The sequence below is a fragment of the Suillus subalutaceus genome, assembly GCF_016647625.1.
Source record: "Suillus subalutaceus strain FC151 chromosome Unknown DFJ58scaffold_5, whole genome shotgun sequence".
Classification (NCBI taxonomy): domain Eukaryota; kingdom Fungi; phylum Basidiomycota; class Agaricomycetes; order Boletales; family Suillaceae; genus Suillus; species Suillus subalutaceus.
Genome location: NW_024540254.1, coordinates 63290 through 86215, shown reverse-complemented (window position 1 = coordinate 86215; position 22926 = coordinate 63290). Strand labels below are relative to the sequence as shown.

Genomic DNA, 22926 nt, shown 5'->3' with positions numbered 1-22926 from the left:
TATTCTCGCAAAAACGCAGTTCCTCCAATTAACCTCGCTGAACAACTTGACGTATGTCGTTCATCTTGTTTCCCGATGGTCGTTTGGCAGTTCCTGCTACATCGCACTTACCTCCCTCTCCCTCGGCGCAGGGTCATTCAGATATGGTTTCCCGCGAGAACATGAGACACCGTCTAGTCATGTAATCGCGATTACACGCTCACATCTGTTCAGTCTCGACGCACACAGGCATCTTCAACTACCCTATCCTCTACGCTTCCTCACACCACATTCAAAGCCCGCTATGCCACCCATTTTAGCGCGAGTGTGGATTAAAGGACATCAACCCTTCCACTCACTCGATTCCTTCAGAAATGTGACCAGTGCCTTGAGCTTCTTGCGTGGTGGAGAGTACCTCGCTATCTCAAATATAGCACCCTGTATCGAATGGTGAGAGTTCGTCTTTGATAATGCAACTACTTCTGATATGATGGGCCCATCAGTGTGCAACAGAGACGAGCTTCCCGTTGCATCGTGTTCCTTTATTGGCGCCATCGCCTACATTGCATGTCAGTGGTATCCTGAAAATGCGCTCTTGCTTAGTGAGCCTCCCGTGACTGTCATTAGCCTATTTCGGGGTGGAATTTGAATAGTGAGCTGTAAAATTAACATCATTCACGTAGATGGGTTGCCACAGCTATACGAGTGTCACCAAATCTATCATAAACCTGATGGGTTGTGACGACTACCCTGAGTAGTTTCGCGAGCATCATGTTTCAGAAGGTCGGGCATCAGCGTGTTCCGTGATGTTGGTGTCCAATTATATTCTATAGGCGCACTGATTCTGATTATATTTCTCACAAGCAGTGTGCAGGGCTGATGTGACGGGCTCCAAGACTTGCCGTACATTAATTGGTCAGGCTGCCTCGAGGCTAGCATTTCACTATGCTCCTGCTAACACAGTTCATGCTCCTCTTGGTCCCTCGCGCAACACCTGGTCAAGTGATGCTTCTTCCCCCACTTGCAGTGTCTCGGATCTACAACTCGTTCATTTCTTCCCTTGAGAGCGAGAAGGGAAGGTACAATTGTCGACAACGGAGTAGAGACAGGACTTGAATGCGCAGGGGGTATGATACATCGTTATTCGTGCCAAACAGGACCAAGGACCGGCCAGAGATGCAGGGCAATTGGCTGCCCGAACTGCGTTTTCATACTACACCAGTTGGCGGTTTCACGGTTCTGGGGTCCTCAGTCTCGATTCCACATAATTATGAACAAGCGCTCCGATCGAATGTTTCGCCAATATCACTCTTAAGAATGGCAGGAGTATAAGAGAAATGAGCGATCCCATGTGGAGCTCAGAAGACACGCATTGGAAAAGGTGGAGTAGAGACACGGAGATAAGCGAACAACGCACGCAAATAAGAGACTGCCGAACGGCGCGGAGCGCATATGGGCTTAGGTGAGGCACGCACACGGGGCGGACGCGAATTGTTTCCGCGGGCGTCCTTGCATCATGATATGTTACCATGGCCAAGCGGCAACCAAGCGGCGTTTGCACATAGCACCCTGTTATCGATTTATCACTAGTCCCCCCGCATCTCGAGATCTCACACTTTGTAACTTGTAAGTAACCGACATAATTTCTGGCGTGGCGTTATCATTGATGAGTCTCCTGTGGCACACTGGCAACGCTGAGCCCATCATGATGTTAACCTGAGTGATCGTTGCTGTTTGGCTGTGATAAACATATTGCAATTTGCGGACTATGTTATAAAGTTCGTACACAACATATCGATTGAATGGCAATTCGTTACTTCTGAATCTCCTCAGAGTTCATTAGCACCGACGACAGTCTCTCGTTTCGAGTTTGCATCGTCTCGATGGCACATTTCTTGATATCATCATCCAACACAATTCGTACTACTTTGCACCGCGGCTCCCACAGCAGCACCGTGACTACACTTAGTGACGGGTCTGTAGATCATGTCGGTTACTTCGTCTATCCTCTTCCAAACAATGGGCACTAACTTTGATGCTGTGTTTCGAACGTCTAGTTAAACCTTCATGTTGACACATCCTTTGGTGTCATCGAGGTAAGCTTCAATGTCGTATGAGGAAGTGTACATGATGTTATTATGACTCCAGCCGTCAGCACCGGACTCGGATTCAGATGATACCAAAGTCCAGAGTCCATCTGCGGTGGCTTCACCCCAACTTGAAGTCCCATATATGAGCTCCTACCAGGAGCCGCTTAACGACGAGGCTAGGACGAAGAAACAAGAGGAGCTTTTCCACAGCATCATCGACGACAAACTCGGTGACATCCCTGTTCGCCTCATCGACACAACGTCGGGCAAGCTATGCAGCACTGGAGAACTCCACGCTCATTTCAAGGAGTCTCGCAGTTATAAGGAAGTTGAAATGAAGATTCTCAGGGCCAATCAGAAGGTGATGAAGGCGACTGTTGATGCTTTCTTCGAATATGCTATGTTCTCCCATCGTTGGAGTACTACCATCGATGACGAGCCTACGTATGACCACATTAAGGGCGAAGAGAGCATCTATAACCTGAAAACACCACCGGGAATCGATAAGTTGCAGCAGTTTTGCAAGGTTGCCAGGGAGAACCAGTTCCGATGGGCTTGGAGCGATACGTGTTGTATCGACAAGACCAACAACGTCGAACTCCAGGAGTCTATTATCTCCATGTTCTCGTGGTATCGGTTGTCGTCTGTTACCATCGTCTACCTTTCAGATGTCATCGACGAAGGGAGCTTCAGAAATAGTGTATGGTTCACCCGCGGATGGACGCTACAAGAGCTCATTGCACCTCGGCTCGTCTGGTTTTATAAGAAGGACTGGACGCCATATATTGACAGCAAGCAAAACCACAAAGAGGACCCCCGAGTCGTCAAGACCATATCTGAGGTCACGTCTATTGACCGGACTGTCCTCAACCAGTTTGTGCCGGGGTTGAGAGATGTTGGCTCCGACGAGGTCAAGAAGAGGATGAGCTGGCTCGCGTCTAGGAAGACGGCCAAGATCGAGGATATGGCGTACTGCATGATGGGTAGGTTGTCACTTTTTGGATAAAGCAATTGCCTCAAGACTTCCGATTTACAGGCATTTTTGGTGTTCACATGCCGGTCATGTACGGGGAGAGAAAGAATGCTTTTGTTCGCCTTCAGAAGGAGATCATGACCCTTACGGATGACCTGTCGCTATTTGACTGGGTCGGGGAACCCTCAGAGCTTCATTCATACTTTGCATCGCACCCCAGCTGTTTTGCAAACGCTCCAGCTGGATCCGGGAGGAGCTTGTCGAAACTCTCTCATCCTCGGTTGTTTGCCTCCAAGGTCTTTGCCAGCGCTGTTGGTTCCACCATCAGGATGAATATCAAGAAACTTCTTCTTGACCCTCCTCACGGTCATTTCATTGCTAACGGGAAGATGAACATACCCCTGTTTGTTCATGAGGTTACGAACCTGATTCCTGCGGACGCGACATGCCCTCCCACTCTTAATGACGATGGCTCTATTGACTATCTTGTCACGGCTGAAGGTCTCGCTGAGGTGAAGTTTACAACTCACAAACTTCTTCCCATTATGTTCAACGGAGAAAATTCTCCTCGCTACCGTCTTGTTCGGATGTGGGACTCCAAGCTTATTCCGTCAGAAGATGATGTGAAGAAAGTAGACGAAGAAAACAGGATCTGGATCTGGAGATGGCGAGCATCGTGATGGAGATGACGAGCATCATGATGGAGATGGCAAGCATCATGAGGGGTTTATTCATACCCCCCATTGGCTGGACAAATCGGACGTGTTAAGTCCTATGACCGCTGCAGTGTCTCATAATGCAGTGGTCACGTTCATGTCCCGTCTTCGGCAACCTTTCGTCGCACAGCTGCTGATTCAGACAAAACAAGGAAGGCCTTACGAGAGAGTGGGAACAAGAGAGCGGTTGATAGCAGTGCCTTCGTCGGGCTCTATCACCTTTCGAGGTATCAGGACCCTAAGTGTTCGTTGATTAGATCATTTCGAAATCATACGGTACGCTACTTGTATCTGTATGGCAGTCCTGTGTGGGAGTAGCTAATGCCATATTTCCTGTACCGAGACATGAAAAATCCAAGCCCTGTGGGCGCAATTTGATGTGGAGCTCTTCGATTGCCAAGGTTACTTTACGATATATCAGGTCGGGCCCTCCGTTATGGAGGAATATCTTGTTTGCTCTGATAATGGAGCTTGAATCTCCTGGGGTTTTCTGTTAAAGTGCAGATATTTTCATCGAGGTCACTACGACCAGTGTATGTTGAACATTCGTGCGCGCCGGCAAGAGGTACAAGTAAGTTGTCTGAGGGATCATGTTGTGTTGGGACAGCTGGTCTATGTGGCGATGCAACATGAGTTAAAGAAAGCGATATCTTCCCCTACCCTGCGCCATGTCAGGGGTTAACATTCCGGCCAGTTTCCTCCCGCCCATCAGCGCTCAGCCTCCACTCGTCGACACACAGCGAGTGAGCGCTCCCGGAACACGCGCTTAGTCATCCTCCCCGCTATACCCACGACGGTTCAACGAAAGCCTGACTGTTTGACTTCATCGAGGATGTTCCATCGTGGCATACGGATAAGTATGGCCAAGCTCAATCATCGAATTGGTGTGGCTATTTGTCACATTGCATGCAACGTGCAAGCATGACGCCTAGCTGTATTTTATTCGCCAACCGAGTACACAGTGCATGGTGCAGTGGGTGAGCTGTCGCTTCCTCTTCTGTGCCTCTCCGAGCTGCAAAAGTACGCTCGAAGATCGCGGGTTGATCTCGTTTACTGTGTTCTACAGGATCGTGTTCTGACGCTGGCGTGGATACCATGAGGGGACAGCTTCCGTGCTGCACAGAAAGGCTCAGGGTTCAGAGCGCAGCCTGCAGCTTTCATGATCACGAACTGTTCGCGACGTGACTGCATGTTCGAATGGTAATGAAAACGTTCTTCTTTAAGATGTTTTACAGGATGGATTTTTAACGCTGGCATGGGCACCACGAGGGGGGCCTCCCACAGGACCCACACTACTCGGATATGATCAGGATTCAGAGCGCTTAACTGTGCCCACCACCACGAACTCTTCGCGATCTCAGAGACGGCAGTGCTATTTTGCCCTCCCAGTTCTAGAACATGCGATGGAGCCGGCCGCAGGTCTGGACATGCACCTCTTGGTATTTAGTGATGGACAACCGGATGACAGGCTCAAAATTCCTGACCCATCTTAAATGCCTCCATTCAAGCTTCGGCCGATTACTGATTCTAAAAATTTCAGTCTCGATGCTTCCGGTGTCGCTGGTTTCTTCGGCGGCGAGGAAGCTATCACAGCCATGGCTACTGTACACCTGTACAGGGGGCGTAGATGGCTCGGCTGGTACAACTCTCCCGGCAGCTATACTATAGCCAAGGACTTCGGCAGAATATCCAAGTCAAGATTATGGGGTGGTCTTTTTCCTGGCCCCAATCACGATCCAGTTGTTGCATTCAAGCTGGACGTGAAGATTGGCCCGAAGTACGTTGCGTCACGCTCGGGAACTATCATGCAGCAGACAGGGCACTTTGCATATCTCCTGACGCAGGGGATGGATGATTTGACGCTAATTCCTCTTCCTGCCACACGAACCACTACAAATTCACGCATCTTTGTTGTCGCTGTCCCTGAAATCACATATGAAGACCTTCCTTTGCAGACCATGAGCCGTCACCACGCCTTCATCGCCAGTTTCCCTATCCTAGTCAGCTTCAGCACATGCATCTTTTCCGCCTTATCCGCCGACTGGTACTGCTTTGCGATGATCCTCCTCGGGATCATCTCCAGCGGTGTCACATGTTTCATCATCGGCTCCGGAGCCCTTGGTATTGAAACGGTCAAGAAACCAGCGGAGGGCTCCCCTCCAGGAGACGGGATCCTCTTGACACAGAATGGCGTTATCATCCTGAAGGGAAAGGAAAAGGACGTGAATGCAATCACGAAGGGGAAGTTTTCACTACAGCTGAAAGGAGCGCCAGAGTATACAGTTGTTGGCCTGTGCTCGCTGCTCCTCGAGGTTCAGTTTCTGCTGCAGCTCCTCCTCATTCCACAGGGATCGCTGTTTGGTCAGATTATGTTCCTGACCTCAGTGGTTGCATCCTGGGCGTACAACTCCTTCCTCGCATCCCTGGACAAGGAAAAACTACAATGGAAACTGTTTTGCGACACTATCCGACTTCGCCCAACAGCCATGCTCGGTTTCGAAGCCAGCACTCGAACCAGTATGGCTGCATTCGCATGCTTCGTTCTTTGCGAAGATTTACCAAGGCCTCTCAAGGGTATCGAGCCGATGAATTTTCTGTTGGAGTTTTTGCCTAACGAGACGCTAGTATGGCAGAGGTGGAGGGAGCAAGTGGTGGCTCAGGTCGAGAAAGAAGAAGGCGGAGCGAGTATCTTTCAACCTAGAAATGTTGATATGTCAGGGCTCAGCAGCGGTGAACAAAAACTTTTGACGACTCTTCTACAGGATGCGGACGATGCGTACAAAGGATATATAGAGACCCGTGACCGTCGACAATCGGTGACAATTGCCGAAAAGTCCTAATACCACGAGAATACTATATTTCTTTGTCGCCTATCCGATGCATATGATGAACCATGTAATTTGAATTTTGTGAAAGGGTTTTACATATACATACATCCTAGTTCATGAAGTTACATCGCCACGGTAGAGGCACCGCGGGCACAGTCACGTTGGCTCATTGTTCTCCAAGGTGACAGTGCCAGTATAACGCACTCGCCTTGGCAATGGCAGCGAGTATATGTGGCGAAGTGCAGCGTCAATTGTAGGTCATACTGGAGGACGTTGACTATGGGTAGCATAATCTCGTCCCATACCATCTGCAAGAGTACTCGCAATGTCTTCCTCGGCTCCTCTGAGCGCATACGAGCTGTATGCCGTATCGCCATAGCGAAATCGTCCTTGAGCTTCTCCAGATCCGGGAAAGTGATGCACAGGAAGCGAACTTGGTGAGGCTCTCCTGACGTCGGGATGATGATGGCGCTACACGAGTATTGACTCGCAATAAGGATGATGACTGGGCCATGACGTGCTGCAGCTTGCAAGTCTGTGAACGACAACGGGAGCAGGAACCGCGAGAAGTCTTGAAGATTACGTATCTCAGCTATCGCAGCTTCCCATTGCTTTGAAAGTCCCCTATACTCTGTTGCAGCACGATCAGCAGCAACTCGGTCTGTGCTGATTGCAGAACCTCGAGTATCAGATAGGCGCGTGCTGAGCTACGGGAGCCTCTGAGCCAGTCGCGGACTCGTAGACTCCAAGTCTTCCAGCGGAGTCCTGAGTCGAGAGGCCAGCGACCACTGCTGGCCACGGCCCTGCTCCACAAGTTCAACTGCCCGTCGTGGATTGCCACTACGTATGGCACACGAGGCTGCATCTACAGGAGGGGATTGTGCACTGCGAAAGGCGCTTGCAGCCTCGCGCCGTGAGATAATCGACGACCGCGTCATCACATGACTGTCGAAAAGCTCAAAGCACATTTGATATGCTTCGAGGGCAGATTCATAAACTTCGGCTTGGCGAGCCCAGTCAATAGCCTCGCTGATACGCCAAGGAAATCCTTGAGTACGGTATCCTGATGCGAGTCTGAAGTTCTCTACAGCGAGTAACAAATCAGCAGGGTCGTGTAGAATCCGGTAACGAGACAAATACGTTTCCTGCAGCCGCATGTAGATGAAATACCTGTCTGGGTGCAGTGGAGAGCTGCTAATGATTCTTGGCAGAGATTAATGGCCTCCTCGATATCTTCGTGCGTGAAACGAGAGCAGAGCGTCGAACTCAGATTGAAAAGATTTACATGACGCTCCGGATCGCCAAGCGGCGTTAACTGGAGGGATTCACGAGACAAATCAATGGCCTCGTTAAGGTCTTCGTTAACATGCAACTTGTCATATCTGGTTTTGAGTGCGAGAGTGAGTGTAGTGCCACGGCGAGATGGGTGCAGCGTCAATGCATCGTGATAGAGGTTAATAGCTCGGGTAATGACATTAATGTCACCATGTCTGTTGAAACAGGTGACGAGGGTGCCCCCTAGGTTTCCCAATGAGGAATGTCGATATTTGTGCCCAACAGGCCGCAGGCGTAGCGCTTCTTCATGTAAAGAGACGGCCTCATCAAGGTCATTAGGTTTTTCTTGGTGACTGAAGCGGAGCTCGAGTGAGATGGCCAAGTTGTTCAGGTAGACATCGCGGTCAGAATGTCCCTCGGGGCACAGAGACACGGCTTCACGACCAAATTGTATGCTCTCGTCTAAATCGTCAATGTTGCCGCATTGCGTAAAGCATGACTTGAGAGCCCATGAAAGTTTGTCAAGTGCTTTTGGACGGTGTTGGCCCACAGGACAGAGCTCCAGCACATTTCGTCGAAGGTGGATGCCTTCATCAGATGTGTCTGTTGGAAGATTGTTGCATTTACCGATCACATAATCGACCGCACTGTCTACGCCGATGCTACGGAGGTAGGTGCCCTCTGGACAGAGGGGCAGTAGCTTACAGCACAGCCGTGCGGTTTCGTGAATGTAGATGTCGGTAGGCTCCTTGCTGTAGTGCCAGTTCAATGATCTGATAAGATTATAGAGGGATAGTGCGTGATCGGAGTGACCCTGCGGGCGCAATGCAAGGGCTTCGCGGAAGAGGGAAGTAGTGGTATCAGCGTCTTGGATATCATTTCGAATATAGCCTTCAAGGCGGGCATACGCAAGGTTGGTGAGAGCCGCTGCGTGATAAGAATGGTCAACCGGACACTCTGGTCCAGAGCCAACTGAAAATACTGCACAGCATCATTGAAGTGAGAGACCGTCTTGCTTGTCGTGTATTTGGCAAATTGTGCGTGGCCGGCATCTGTGTCTCGAGCAATCTCGCAGTCTACGAGGGACTACAGTTGATGTTCCGTTAGCACAAGCTAGCAAGACAGAGTCTGACGTGCCAACTCACACGAAACAGTGCGCCGTCCTGATCGTCGCAAGCATGTACAACGGTGGCCTTCAGTGTGAGGGAAGGATGGATACCACACACAGGTGGAAAGGACAGTTCTATGGGATGTTGGTAGATGTACGTGATGAGTGAGAAGCAAATCTCTCACCGAATGATTCATCTCCATGATCGAGTAGCTCATCCAACGATGTTTGAAGTTCCCCGGTGACGTCTCCACTACCTAACATTCGATGGGCCTCATAGGACACCCTGATCTCCCCTGAGAATGCAGGTGAGGCATACGATGATCTAGAAACAGGAGATCAGTTCACGAATCACATCAAGAAGTTTACATGAACTTCACAAGGTTACGATATCGCCCCACACTACATATTTGTAGGATGATAGGACTTTGATGGCTGTTTTCCAGCGTCTCCTCGAGTCGATATCAACGGATATGTAAATGCCTGCGGGTATGCGCTGAAAGGGACTTGGAGATTATTTTCGGATAGAGTGTGAGGACCACGAAACGAATACGAAGGTGATATGGAGCAACCCACCTTCAAGTCTAATATATCGTTCTTCTGAGCTACCAGGCATGATGGTACGATGAAGTAAAATAACAAAGATCGAGGACAGGCTGAGTGGTGGGCGGAATGAGTGGGAGGGGAAGACGGGAATATAAATATGGGAGCTGTGGATGGAGTTTGGCTGAAAGGGAGGGGAGGAAAGATTGCAACGTTGAGGGTTCACGCCATGCTGCTTGGTGCGATAGACGCTGGTATATGATCATTGCATTAAGCGCTGAGAATCGAGATCACTTGACACCAACTAGGACTAGCGGCCCGAAAGTTGGAGAATCTGAGTCTGTCGCCTAAAGAAGTGAAGTCAGTTATCAGCGAAAGTGACATCCCAAGCTCAGAGCGCTCAAGCGCTCAAGGTTGAGGGGGGACATGGGAGTGTCAGAGCGTATTGGCCGAGCGAATGGGCAATTATGTAAAGAAGAAACAACACTGCGATGCCAAATCAAACGCGGAAGCTATAACTAGTTAATAAGGAAGATAAAGACACACGAGCGACAGCGTACAGGCAAGAGAAATCCTACGTGCACTGGATCTGAGGGAATCAGTCAACCCAGCCAATTACTACTACTATCTGACTCGGGCGAGGGGCGACGGAATCTGACGGATCTACCGCAAAAACGCACCCACTCCCCTACGGTAGTGCCGCTGTCAACCACTTCTGCTCTCTCATGGCCAGATCATATGCAGCTCTAGCGTCTCCCAGGAGGGTTTCGAGAAGTGTTCTGTTATTCGCATCGAAATCTCTTTTCTCCTCGTTGGTCATCTGGAGTAAATTGTGGCAAGCGACTGGGTCACCATCATGATTGTGTGTTCTCATTACATCCAAGACCTTTTTTCTCCATGTGATCCATACTAGTGTATCATTCGGAATGAAGTTGCAAATGATACTTTCTGGTTTGAAACCTAGGTTCTTCCATCCCGATTCTTCATAAATACCAGGAGGCCGGAGCATCAGGCATGTGAACACTGCGGCAGTTGTTCTCGTCCTACAGATGTACGTCCGCATATGCTTCTTCTCTAGATGAAATATTTCTAGAATCGATCGTTCCTGGATATACTCGTTGTCGATTGAGGACAAGTACAAGTTGTACAGCCACGAAACTGCGAAAGAGATCAGGAACATGATTTGACCAGTGAATGTGCCCTGGGGAATCAAGAGTAGTTGGGCGAGGAGTTGTGCGACGAGTAGGAACGAAAAGAATCCAATGGCAGCGTACTCGTCTCTGACGGGCTCTTCACTCTGCTCTAGATCAGAATTACTTTGACCTTCTTCCGCATCACCATTACGATTCGACTCGGGCAACCTCGTTCCGTCTCCAGGAACGGAACGTTTCATTTTTTCCTTTCTGCTCCTCCACCTAACCATGTTGTTATATTCAAGGATGAACCTGCCCCTTGTGATCGTGGCGACCTCTTTCTCTCTCCCAAGCAGGAGGACGATATTATCACCGTCCATCAGCATTCCGTCTCCGGGTGGAGCCGTAGGTGCTGTGCCCACTCCTTGTAGCTTTAAACATGCCAACCCTATGACCAAGGAGAACATGCCATTTGAAATAATTCCCAGAAGAATCATTGAAAAGCAGAACCAGTCGCGTATCCATCCACACATTGCACATGTGATCCAGCTAGCGGCTATTGGTAGAATTGCAGCGAGCGCGTGACCCCCCCTGTGAGGTAGGATATCATAAACCAGCTCGACATTAGACGGCTGGCCTTTCGCTTGTTGTGCCCCTTGTTGTGTCGCTTCTCCCCCTTTCAGACGCACTTCTCCTCCTTGCGATAGCGCTTCTCCGAGTCCCCCTTGCGGCGGCGGTTCTCCAAAAACGGACGGCATCTTGATGATAGTCACTTTATTCAGTTTCGTGATCTTTCTTTTCCCTGGTACCAGCACTCCTAGTTCCTCTTTGCTTTTCTCCATTATCAAATATGCAAGGTGGCCGGTGTGCTCCAGGACGGTTCCAGATCTAGCGGCGACATATTTTGGGCCCCGCTTGCCATCAAGGTCGAACAATTTTGCCGGTTCTTCATTGGCCCCAGGGAAGAGCCCGTCCCAAAAAGGGGATTTTGCGAGCTTTCCAAACTTCTTGCCAACATTCCAGCTGCCAGGGGAGTTGTACCATCCCAGGAACTTTCTGGCCTTGTAGTGATGGATGGTCTGTATAGCGGAGATGGCTTCATCGCCCCCAAAGAACCCTGCGACGCCAGATACGTTGAGGGAAAATTTTCCAGGATGGATGTCAGGGGGGTGGGTCATGACACGTATGTTGTGGTTTGGTGCCTTGATTCCTGCTCTTTTAAGTAGCATACCTGATGGGAAGCATTCCGGAAGCGTAAGGGCTTCAGGCGCTATGAGCTCTAGCGCCATGCTATCTAGGCGCCATGCTATCCGGTACACGTTTTTCCCGGGGAATGTCCTTCAAGATCTGTGAAGATTCCTGCTTCCTCATAATTTATTTATGTCAATCTGGCAGTTACCCACTGATTTCGTTGATTGGTCCCGTAATCTACGCGGGTATGTTGCTGTTAACTGTTAGCCGATTAGTAAACTCATGCTTCATGATCAGGGCGCGCATTCGCATCAAGTTTGACATAGTGATTAGACTTGTACCTATGTGTCTTGACTTCTGCCATGCAAATGTTCTAGCTCTGAGGTGATTCAAACAAGAGTCGGCGGCCGAGCACCGTTACGAAAGTACTTGATACCGATCAAAGAGGAGACAGGTTCTTCCTTCGTAACCTTGACTTTCGTTTCTTCAGAAGGCGAATTTCAAGCGCTGGTACGTATACCCCTTCCGGTGCAATTCAACACCTCAGACTCGGAAGTCGGCACTGCCACAAAACTAGTTACTTAAACACAAATTTCTTAACATAGACATCTGATCATCCTCTCTCTAACACGACTCATTACGAGGTTGAACGACCACGATCGAGGCAGAATTGACTGAGATAGTTGAAAGTGCCGAAGTCGTCAAAGCTTGCCAACATCATGGACCCGGTGCCGTGACGGAGTTTCAATACTGCATCGTAGCGGCGCGAGCGCCAATCCCCGACTCCGCCAGAAGATACTGAGACAAAATATGATTCGCAGATACTGCAAGTAGGTCAGTTATACAGTTTCGAGCCAAGACAAAGAAGCCACCAAGAAAAACAATCGCTTGAACCTACTTGACCATATAGTATACTTAAGGCTTGAACTAATTTTGTAAGTAGATTAATTTTGTAAGTAGAAGAGCAGACCAACGGATTTTCGCCAGAGCAACAAAAACCTTTATTGCATACAAATCGCTGAAGTATCTTGCCAAACGAAGCACGAGTAGCTGGCTACCTTCTGAAACAATTGCGGGACGACATTCGAGAAAGCAGTGTTTGCATTCGTCTTTACTCGATTGCATCACTCATTGTTGGGTAGCGATGAAGTGAGCCTGAGATAGTACTCAACACACATGGTCCTTTTTGATCTTCCTCGCAAAACAGAGATACGAGAAACACACTCAACTAGGACATTATCCAAGAGGGCCGGCAAATTTTGCTCCTGAATTTCCTCACTGTCACGGTAGCGGAACCATCTCAAGTAGACATCTAGTCTCAAAGGCAGACACTTCTCAACGGAAAGAGATTCACGAGAGGAAAGATTACTTATAAAAAGGTGAGTGACGATGGTCTGCTCGTCGTAATCAATCCAAGCAGGCAGACAATCAAACTTCCTTGCAAGCGAAGAAGCTAATCCGTCACAACCACACACACTGAACCTGCACAGAAGTACACAGTGGCGATAACCTGAAGACTCGAACTCACTTGGACGGAGGGACAGAGATCTGTGGCCATCCGTAACGACAACGGAGAAACCATTGAATGCAACACAACCACGAAATTCGAAGGAACAAGTGTGACAGGAACGATGATGAGATACGAGCGATTTCAACAGCCATGCACAAAATTTGTCAGGGGTATCAAAGTTATAGGCGTGATATTGCGGATAATAAAGAGCATCATAGTATATGGGGTATTCGGTAACGTTATGCATGATCAAAAGAGGTGGGCAGTCACGCTCGTCGAGAACTCAAGTGACGCGACACGGAGCCTTGACTATAAACGTCCTGAAAAAGCCTCAGAACGCAAAGAAGAACGAGTAAGACACTGAACTCACATCACAGGGTCCGAGAGCAGCCGAATGACAGATAACGCGCGCACCAGAGTGTACAGCTAGAGCGCAGAATGGCTGAGGTCGAGAACGAGAATAACAAAGGAAAATTTGTTCAACATGTCGGGAGGTTCCACGAGAAAACAAATGACATTCGTGGGAAAAAGGGGCACAAGAGTTTGTAGAGAAAATGACATTTGAAGCTACAGAACCCTTACTCTACTCCGTAGAGTCGGGGACGCCACTTGCGCTGGGTGTAGCGCTGGATATTTTCATCAATTCCGAGTCTGCGCTAATGTTAACCCCAGCTCTCCACATGCACATGCAGCATGATAACAACATTTCCGTGACTGCCGACTTCTGTGGGGTGACGATTGCACCGGAAGGGACAGTACCAGTGTACTACCGTGACATCATGGCTATGATCTTTACTGTACTGATTGAGCCGTGTCATTAGTATTTCCTATCACAACCTTCTATGCCCTGCAGGGAACTAATTGACCGGCCTAGGCCTCAAGGTCCTCTGACTCCGGAGCGCTTTGCATAATTTAGGTATCACTACGAACATGTAGCCACAACCCTCGACTCGTCTGAAATACCACTCTTTGCGCCACTGGCAGTTGCAAATACTAAGGGTTTCAATCTCGATGCTTTTGATGTTGCTGATTTTTCTGATTTTTCGGCGGCTAGGAAGCTGTCACTCCCATGGGCACTGTATATCTGTCTCGCAGGGGCAGAGATGACTTGGCGGGTGCAACTCTCCCGACAGACTCGGATAAGGAGTTCGGCAGGATATACATGTCAAGATGGCATCATGGAACAGTCTTTTCCTTAGCCTGACAATGATCCAGCTGTTGCATTTGGGCTGAACATGAAGAATAGCCCGGAAGTACTACTTGCATCATGTCACGATCTCCTGACGCAGCAGGCAGTGAGGGTTTATTAAGCACCAACTCTTCAAGTTCCTTCCATCTGAATCACTCCAGTCACACGAATATCTATTATCGCCGTACCTGATGCCACATTTGCTTATAACTTCTAGGCGCAAAACACCAGTATCTGGTGATTCTGGTCCCTAGAAAATACAACGAAAATTATTTGTGACACTTTTAGGCTTCATCGCGAGCTTCGAAGTCATGTGCAGTTATCAAGCTGCCCCCGAGCCGGGGCCTGGGATGGCTGCATTTATATGCTTCGTTCTTTGCGAAGACTTGCCCAGACCTCTCAGAGGAATCCAGCCAATGAAAATTCTGATGGAGTTTTTGCCCAACGAGACGTTGGTCTGGCAGAAGTGGAGGAGTAAATGGTGCCACACTCAGATCGAGAAAGAAGGGGACGAAATGAGTATTCTTCAACCTTAAAATATTTGACATATCAAGGTTTCGCCTGCTAGTTGTCGTCGAGCAATGAATGTCTTAATTTACTGAAGGCTCTAGAGTAGAAAACAACACTGCGAAAGCGAACGCGAAAAGAAGATGGCACAAGGGTATATGACAGACATAACTGGATAACTCGGTGGTTCCGCTGTACTAGATGAAAACGATAGAGTAGGAACTACACACCGATATGGATGAAAACAATCCTCTGCTCAAGCGGCACCTTTTTTTCCACGGAGGCAGCAGCATTATTCAGTGCCCAGGCTGCCTTCGTACAGTCCATAACACCGCCATCCTCCAAATCCCCGGACATCCTCTCATAGAAAGCTTCAACAACATATTTTGCGAGGGCATCATTGACTGCCCACAGTGTGCCAATGACACTCTTGAAACCAGAAAACTGGAGTCCAAAGCGTCGAGTGTGCCTGCCTGTGTGGCTTTGTCTCCTGAAATATTAGTGAATTTGACGTTAGAGGGAACGAGTTTATGGACAAGCTCAAGCTCTCTATCGACAGCAGCGAGCAGCGAGCCTTGCCCTGCACCTGGTTGACTTTGTCCGATCGCCGCGAAGGATGGAGTGACGCGCATCTTCATCATCTGTCGAGACCTGATCAGAGCCGAAAGTGTGGGCGTGTAAGAGCAGATGTATATGTCTTCCGGGCATGCCTCCGGGCCAGAGCGATCTGCTTTCATTCGGAAGGGGTTCGCTGCATGAAGGAGGATGGACGTGAAGGCTGCCGTCGGACACAGCCATATTCGAGACCGACGGTACAATTGTAGGTCATACTGGAGGACGTTGACTATGGGTAGCATGATCTCGTTCCATACCATCTGCAAGAGTACTCGCAATGTCTTCCTCGGCTCCTCTGGGCGCATACGAGCCGTATGCCGTATTGCCGTAGCGAAATCGTCCTTGAGCTTCTCCAGATTCAGGAGAGTGATGCGGGGGAAGCAAACTTGGTGAGGCTCTCCTGACGTCGGGACGATGATGGCGCCGCACAAGTATTGACTTGCAATGAGGATGATGACTGGGCCATGACGCGCTGCAGCTTGTAAGTCTGTGAACGACGACGGGAGCAGGAACCGTGAGAAGCCTTGAAGATTACGTATCTTAGCTACCGCAGCTTCCTATTTCTTCCTATGCTCTGTTGCTGCACGATCAGCAGCAGCTCGGTCTGTGCTGATTGCAGAACCTTGAGCATCAGATAGGCGCCTGCTGAGCTCCGAGAGCCTTTGAGCCAGTTGCGGACTCGTAGACTCCAAGTCTTCCAGTGGAGTCCTGAGTCGAGAGGCCAGCGACCACTGCTGGCCACGGCCCTGCTCCACAAGTTCAACTGCCCATCGTGGATTGCCACTACGTATGGCACACAAAGCTGCATCTACAGGAAGTGATTGTGCACCGCGAAAGGCGCTTGCAGCCTCGTGCTGTGAGATAATCGACGACCGCATCATCACATGGCTGTCGAAAAGCTCAAAGCACATTTGGTATGCTTCGAGGGCAGATTCATGATGGTAGACTTCGGCTTGGCGAGCCCAGTCAATAGCCTCACTAATATGCCAAGGAAATCCTTAAGTGGGATGTCTTGATGCGAGTCTGAAGTTCTCTACAGCGAGTAACAAATCGACAGGGTCATGTAGAATCCGGTAATGAGACAAATATGTTTCCTGCAGCCGCATGTAGATGAAATAACTGTCTGGGTGCAGTGAGGACAGAGCCGCCAATGATTCTTGGCAGATATTAATGACCTCCTCGATATTCTCATTCTTTTGAGTGTGCGTGAAACGAGAGCAGAGCGCCGAGCTCAAATTGGAAAGATTTACACGACGCTCCGGATCGTCGAGCGGCGTCAACTGGAGGGATTTGCGAGACAGATCAATGGCCTCGTTAAGATCTCCGCTGACATGCAACTTATCATATCTGGTTTTGAGTGCGAGGAAAGGTTGTTAAGAGTGGTGCCACAACGTAGATGCCCAGGTGGGTGCAGCGTTAATGCATTGCGATAGAGGTTAATAGCTTGGGTAATGACATTAATGTCACCACATCTGTTGAAACAGGTGACGAGGGCGCCCCCTAGGTTGCCCGATGAGAAATGTCGATATCTGTGCCCTACAGGCCACAGGTGTAGCGCTTCTTCATGTAAAGAGATGGCCTCATCGAGGTCATTAGGTTTTTCTTGGTGACTGAAGCGGAGCTCGAGTGAGATGGCCAAATTGTTCAGGTAGACATCGCGGCCATAATGTCCTTGGGGCACAGAGACACGGCTTCACGACAAAATTGTATACTCTCGTCTAAATCATCAATGTTGCCACATTGCATAAAGCATGACTTGAGAGCCCATGAAAGTTTGTCAAGTGCTTTTGGACGGTGTTGGCCCACAGGACAGAGCTCCAGCACATTTCGTCGAAGGTGGATGCCTTCATCAGATGTATCTGTTGGAAGATTGTCGCATTTACCAATCACATAATCGACCGCACTGTCTACGCCGATGCTACGAAGGTAGATGCCCTCTGGACAGAGGGGCAGTAGCTTACAGCACAGCTGCGCGGATTCGTGAATGTAGACGGCGGTAGGCTCCTTGCTGTAGTGCCAGTTCAAGGCTCTAATAAGATTATAAGGGGATAACGCGTGATCGGAGTGACCCTGCGGGCGCAATGCAAGGGCTTCGCGGAAGAGGGAAGTAGTGGTATCAGCGTCTTGGATATCATTTCGAATATAGCCTTCAAGGCGGGCACACGCAAGGTTGGTGAGAGCTGCTGCGTGATCAGAATGGTCAACCGGACACTGGTCCAGAGCCAACTGAAAATACTGCACAGCATTGTTGAAGTGAGAGACCGTCTTGATTGTCATGTATTCGGCAAATTGTGTGTGACCGGCATCTGTATCTCGAGCAATCTCACAGTCTACGAGGGACTACAGTTGATGTTCCGTCAGCAAAAGCTAGCAAGATAGAGTCCGACGTACCAACTCATATGAAACAGTGTGTCGTCCTGATCGTCGCAAGTATGTACAATGGCGGCCTTCAGTGTGAGGGAAGGATGGATACCACACACGGGTGGGAAGAACAGTTCTATGGGATGTTAGTAGATGTACATGATGAATGAGAAGCAAATCTCTCACTGAATGGTTCATCTCCATGATCGAGTAGCTCATCCCACGACGTTTGAAGTTCCCCGATGACTTCTCCGCTACCTAGCATTCGATCGACCTCATAGGAGGCTCTGATCTCCACTGAGAATGCAGCTGAGGCATGTGATGATCTAGAAACCGAAGATCAGTTCATGAATCACGTCCAGAACTCTACATGAACTTCACAGGGTCACGATATTGCCCCATGCTACATATTGATGGGATGATAGGACCTTGATGGCTGTTTTCCAGCGTCTCCTCGAGTCGATATTGATGGATATGTAAATGCCTGCAGGTATGCGCTGAGAAGGGACTTGAAGATTCTGTCCACTGACGACTGTGGATACAGCATGAGGATCACGAAGCGAATAAGAAAGTGACATGAAGTGACCCGCCTTCAAGTCTGATATATCGTTCTTCCAAGCTACCAGGCATGATGGTGCAATGAAGCAAAATGACGAGGATCGAGGATGGGCTGAGTGGTGGGCGGAATGAGTGGGAGGGGAAGACAGGAATATAAATATGGGAGCTGTAGATGGAGTTCGGCTGAGAGGGAGAGTAGGAGAGGTTGCAATGTTGGGGTTTCACGTCATGCTGTATTTCCATGGCATTTGTCTGCTTGGTATGATAAACACTGGTATGATCATTGCATTAAGCGCTGAGAATCGCGATCACCAACTAGGAAAGTTGAGTCAGTGCTAAAGCAGTGAAGACAGTGTCAGACAATGTCAGTCACATCAGCAAAAGTAGCACCCCAAAGTTCTTAAGGGGAACAAGTGAGTGTCAGAGCGTCCTGTGATGATTGCTGCTACTAGACTTATATCAGACAATGACAAGTGAATTGCAAGAACCAGAAATTATGTAAGTACCAGGATTCCGATATAGATCATATACGATGGCGAGTGCTTTCAGCGGTTAATCCGGAGTGTTCCCTGCGGATCATGATGATACGGAAGCCGCAAAAAAATTCTTGATGACCTCCATGTGACGACTCGGATATATGAGTTTGACGCGCGTCCGCATCAACTATAGCTGGAGATTATTGAAGAGCAAGGAGTCAAGTGAATCGAGGCGATCGAAGAGCAGGTGAGCTAGGAAACAAGTATAATCTCAGTCTCTGGAAAGAACTCATTGATCGAACCATGTACCTAGGAAACAAGTATACTACGGCTCGTCAGCGTATGGTAAGGTGTGCTCAAAACGGGGCACTTACATCTCAGTCTCTGGAAAGAACTAAGATGCTACTAGGGAGTCCCGGTACTCTATATAGCGGATGGACTCAGGATAAAAATTGTAAGTGTCAAATAACTGATATTGGTGAGCGCGAGCCGACGTCATACGTCGCTCGCTCATTACTCTTTTGGGCTGCGCTCGCACTCTTCTAGCTCCTCATCCTCCCTATCTCGGATCCGTCGGTCATCGACTCGTCGGATCGTTCGGCGTCCAACAAGGAGAGCACGTGCATTTGTTTGTATTTGAAATTTACCAATCCAATCAGTCTACTACTAACTAGTGAGTACTCGACAGTTGTCACTCGAGCAATCATCGGCAGTGGTACAGTTCAAGCTTAGCTTCAGCAGTGTATCGTGATCTCCACGGCAGTTGAAAATTGCCTTCCGAAGAAACGAAGTTACGAAGGAGTCAAGGAACAGTCTCCTTTTGGTCGGTCAGTATCAAAACAGGAGATCCAAGCTCGAAGTCCAGTCGATTTTGTGAAGTCATTTGCTGGGTCATGGAGTTCTTCTCATAAATGGAGGTGCCTCCTTTTTGCAGAATTATCCAAGGCTCACGCAAAGGTGCGGTTCCTTCTACCCATTTGGTGTAAAGATTGGTGAGTAGTTGATGCATGTTTTTCAAGTTGGACCGTTCGATCCTGACGTGGATCAAATGCATAGTTGATTATAATCGTATGGTGTAAGCTAACATCCATGATGGGTACAAGTTACTGGTGGACAGCTGGACAAGTCGTTCCATTATTTTATTTTTCCTTCAACCACTTCTGCACTTCCATGGCCAGATCATATGCAGTTTTAGCGTCTTCCAAGAGGTTTTTGAGAAGCTTCCTTTCACCTGCTTCGAAATAACTTTCCTCCTCGCTGCTCATCTTGAGTAAACCGTGACAAGCATCTTGGTTGCTATTGCGCTGTCTCATTGCCTCCGAGATCTTTTTTCTCCATGTAACCCACACCTGCGTATCATTCGGAATGAAGGCACGAATGACACTTTCTAATTCGAAATCTAGGTCCACCCATTCCGATTCTGCACAAATAACAGGAGGCTGGAGTACCAGGCATGCGAATACTGCGGCAGTTGTCCTCGTGCCAAGGCTGTACGTCATCATATGATGCTCCTCCAGATGAAGTCCTTCTAGGATCAATTGTTGCTGGATATACTCGTTGTCGATTAAGGACAAGTATGAGTTGTACGCCCATGAAGCTACGAGGGAGGACAGGAACATGATTTGGCCAAATAATGTGCCTTGGGGTATCAAGAGCAGTTGGCAGAGGAATTGTATGATGAATAGGAGCGAACAAAATCCAATGGCAGCGTACTCATATTCGACGGGCTTTCCGACGGGCTCTTCATCTGCATCGCTATTGCGGTCCAACTTGGACCGTTTCATTCCGTCTCCAGGAACGGAACGTTTCCTCTTTTCCTTCCTGCTCCTCCACCTAACCCAGGGGTCATATTCAAGAATGAACTTGCCCCTCGTGATCGTGGCGACGTCTCTCTCTTTCCCGATCAGGAGGACGATATCATCACCGTCCATCAGCATTCCGTCTCCGGGCGGAGCCGTAGGTGCTGAATTCACGCCTTGCAGCTTTAAACGTGCTGATCCTATGACCACGGAGAATATGCCGTTTAAGACAATTCCCAGAAGAATCATTGAAAAGCAGAACCAGTCGTGTGCCCATCCACAAAGTGCACATGTGATGAAGCTAACGCCTATCGGTAGAATTGCAACGAGCGTGTGACGCCCTATACGAGGTGGGATCTCGCGAACCAGCTGCTCTTTAGGCGGCTTATCTTTCTTTTTATGCGTGTTCTTGGGCGGTTCCTCCTCTTTAGCCGCCGCGAGTTCAAAAACTGGCTGCGTCTTGATAATGGTCACTTTATTCCGTTTCGTGACTCTTCCTTTCAACTGATATCCTAGCTCCTCCTTGCTCTTCTGCATTATGAAATACGCAAAGTGGCCTGTGTATCCCAGGACGTATCCAGATCTAGAGGCAACATATTTCGGGCCCTGCTTGCCATCAAGCTCGAAGAATTTTGTGGGTTCTTCATCTGGCCCAGGGAAGAGCCAATCCCAGAAACGGGATTTTGCGAGCTTTCCACACTTCTTGCCAACGTTCAAACTGCCGGGGGAGTTGTACCATCCCAAGAACTTTCTGGCCTTGTAATGATGGATGGTCTGTATAAAGGAGATGGATTCATCGGCCCCGAACAACCCTGCGAGGCCGAATACGTTGAGGGAAAAATTGCCAGGATAGATTCCAATAGGAGGTAGGGGGGGCATGGCACGTATGCTGCGGCTTGGTGTGCTGATTCCTACTCTTTTAAGTAGCCTACCTGACGGAAGGCATTCCAGAAGCGCAAAGGCTCTAGGCTATATGAGCCCCGGGCGCCATGCTATCTAGGCGCCATGATATCTGGTATACGTTCTTCCTGGAGAATGGCCTTCGCCTGTGAAGATTCCTGCTTCCCTATAATTTATGCCAATCTGGCAGTTATCCACTGATTTCGGTGATTAGTCCCTATTTCAAAAGTAATCCACACGGGTATGTTGCTGTGAGCTCGGAGCACTTGAATGTGGCCCTCACCACGAGGATGGATTTATAACGCTGGTGCTGATAAGGGGACCTTCTGTGCTGCGCGGGCCCTGATCGAGTTTCAGAAAGCCGCCTTTGCTTGGGCGTCTGAATGTGCATTTTTTCATATATTATGGTGGCATGAAACCCAATGATCGACAGCACCAAATCCCCGACTCGTCTGAAATGCCTCCACTCCTTTCACCAATTGCAAGTTCTACATATTCTACTGTCGATTTTTTCGGTATCGCTGGTTTCTTCTGCGGCGAGGACGATATTAATGCCATATCCACTGTATATCCGATGAACTTCTTGATGACCTCCATGTGACGACTCGGATATATGAGTTTGACGCGCGTCCGCATCAACTATAGCTGGAGATTATCGAAGAGCCCTTCGAATTCACTTGCATAAAATTTAAATTTAACTTCGTTCTTTTCGGTGTTCGCGGATCAGTTTCATACATTCATGCTTCGTTGACAACATTCCTTTGATCATCACATGCTGTTTCTTTCGACGTCGACCATTCATCTACATACCTTGCTAATCTCAGTCGATCCTTAGTGCTAGCGTGCACTGTTCTTCTCATTGCAACCCCCTCTCTTAATATTTTTGATCATATCACTGAGCTTGTGCAGTGAATCATATGTGATTTGTTTGGATCAAGCAAGATTTCTGCCGACCCGCCGACGTGGGCGGCACTTCCCGAGTACAGGATCCCCCTACATATTGAAAGCGGACGTTGTGCCCACATCGTTTCCCGGATAGCGAAGACAGCCTACGGTAGCGGTGTCCATTGCGACCATCGATCCACCATACGAGCGGACAGAGAATCAATCAGTACTTATTTCTAGGTCCTGGAACTAGGATTTCTTTATCACGCTGTAGTGTGGCCCAAGTAATT

The 22926-nt window shown here is 48.9% G+C and overlaps 8 protein-coding genes across 8 annotated transcripts; 2 read left to right on the top strand and 6 right to left on the bottom strand.

Annotated features, from left to right (window-relative positions):
• Positions 1–2000: 2000 nt before the first annotated feature.
• On the top strand, positions 2001–3867 carry DFJ58DRAFT_362721 (uncharacterized protein). Its single transcript, XM_041380026.1, has 2 exons — positions 2001–3052; positions 3106–3867. Exons 1-2 carry the CDS (start codon positions 2212–2214, stop codon positions 3720–3722), a joined length of 1458 nt encoding a protein of 485 aa, XP_041249859.1. The 5' UTR covers positions 2001–2211; the 3' UTR covers positions 3723–3867.
• A 1186-nt stretch (positions 3868–5053) lies between these two features.
• On the top strand, positions 5054–6653 carry DFJ58DRAFT_362621 (uncharacterized protein). Its single transcript, XM_041380025.1, has one exon. It carries the CDS (start codon positions 5252–5254, stop codon positions 6596–6598), a length of 1347 nt encoding a protein of 448 aa, XP_041249858.1. The 5' UTR covers positions 5054–5251; the 3' UTR covers positions 6599–6653.
• On the bottom strand, positions 6654–9585 carry DFJ58DRAFT_881389 (uncharacterized protein; the record flags this gene model as incomplete). The annotated part of the gene is made up of 8 exons (XM_041394554.1): positions 6654–7252; positions 7298–7670; positions 7727–8788; positions 8818–8947; positions 9007–9104; positions 9155–9294; positions 9350–9465; positions 9523–9585. 8 exons carry the CDS (start codon positions 9583–9585, stop codon positions 6709–6711), a joined length of 2526 nt encoding a protein of 841 aa, XP_041249857.1. The 3' UTR covers positions 6654–6708.
• Positions 9586–10200: 615 nt separating this feature from the next.
• On the bottom strand, positions 10201–12264 carry DFJ58DRAFT_758883 (uncharacterized protein; the record flags this gene model as incomplete). The annotated part of the gene is given in 5 exon segments (XM_041388318.1): positions 10201–11841; positions 11882–11988; positions 12045–12068; positions 12183–12204; positions 12218–12264. The coding sequence occupies 1 exon segment, from the start codon at positions 11821–11823 to the stop codon at positions 10201–10203; it is 1623 nt and encodes a 540-aa protein (XP_041249856.1). The 5' UTR covers positions 11824–11841; positions 11882–11988; positions 12045–12068; positions 12183–12204; positions 12218–12264.
• Positions 12265–12905: 641 nt separating this feature from the next.
• On the bottom strand, positions 12906–13847 carry DFJ58DRAFT_362573 (uncharacterized protein). The gene is made up of 3 exons (XM_041380024.1): positions 13717–13847; positions 13066–13666; positions 12906–12991 (listed from the first exon to the last, which is right to left on the bottom strand). Exons 2-3 carry the CDS (start codon positions 13591–13593, stop codon positions 12965–12967), a joined length of 555 nt encoding a protein of 184 aa, XP_041249855.1. The 5' UTR covers positions 13594–13666; positions 13717–13847; the 3' UTR covers positions 12906–12964.
• A 1010-nt stretch (positions 13848–14857) lies between these two features.
• Positions 14858–16838, bottom strand: DFJ58DRAFT_910338 (uncharacterized protein; the record flags this gene model as incomplete). The annotated part of the gene is made up of 5 exons (XM_041395179.1): positions 16280–16838; positions 15555–16180; positions 15273–15486; positions 15175–15239; positions 14858–14992 (listed from the first exon to the last, which is right to left on the bottom strand). The coding sequence occupies exons 1-5, from the start codon at positions 16566–16568 to the stop codon at positions 14858–14860; spliced, it is 1329 nt and encodes a 442-aa protein (XP_041249854.1). The 5' UTR covers positions 16569–16838.
• A 415-nt stretch (positions 16839–17253) lies between these two features.
• On the bottom strand, positions 17254–18827 carry DFJ58DRAFT_741410 (uncharacterized protein). Its single transcript, XM_041387143.1, has 5 exons — positions 18609–18827; positions 18400–18550; positions 18205–18344; positions 18053–18154; positions 17254–17987 (listed from the first exon to the last, which is right to left on the bottom strand). The coding sequence occupies exons 1-5, from the start codon at positions 18817–18819 to the stop codon at positions 17302–17304; spliced, it is 1290 nt and encodes a 429-aa protein (XP_041249853.1). The 5' UTR covers positions 18820–18827; the 3' UTR covers positions 17254–17301.
• A 1364-nt stretch (positions 18828–20191) lies between these two features.
• DFJ58DRAFT_695676 (uncharacterized protein) lies at positions 20192–21733 on the bottom strand (the record flags this gene model as incomplete). The annotated part of the gene is made up of 3 exons (XM_041383461.1): positions 20192–20779; positions 20891–21223; positions 21302–21733. 3 exons carry the CDS (start codon positions 21728–21730, stop codon positions 20192–20194), a joined length of 1350 nt encoding a protein of 449 aa, XP_041249852.1.
• Positions 21734–22926: the final 1193 nt, after the last annotated feature.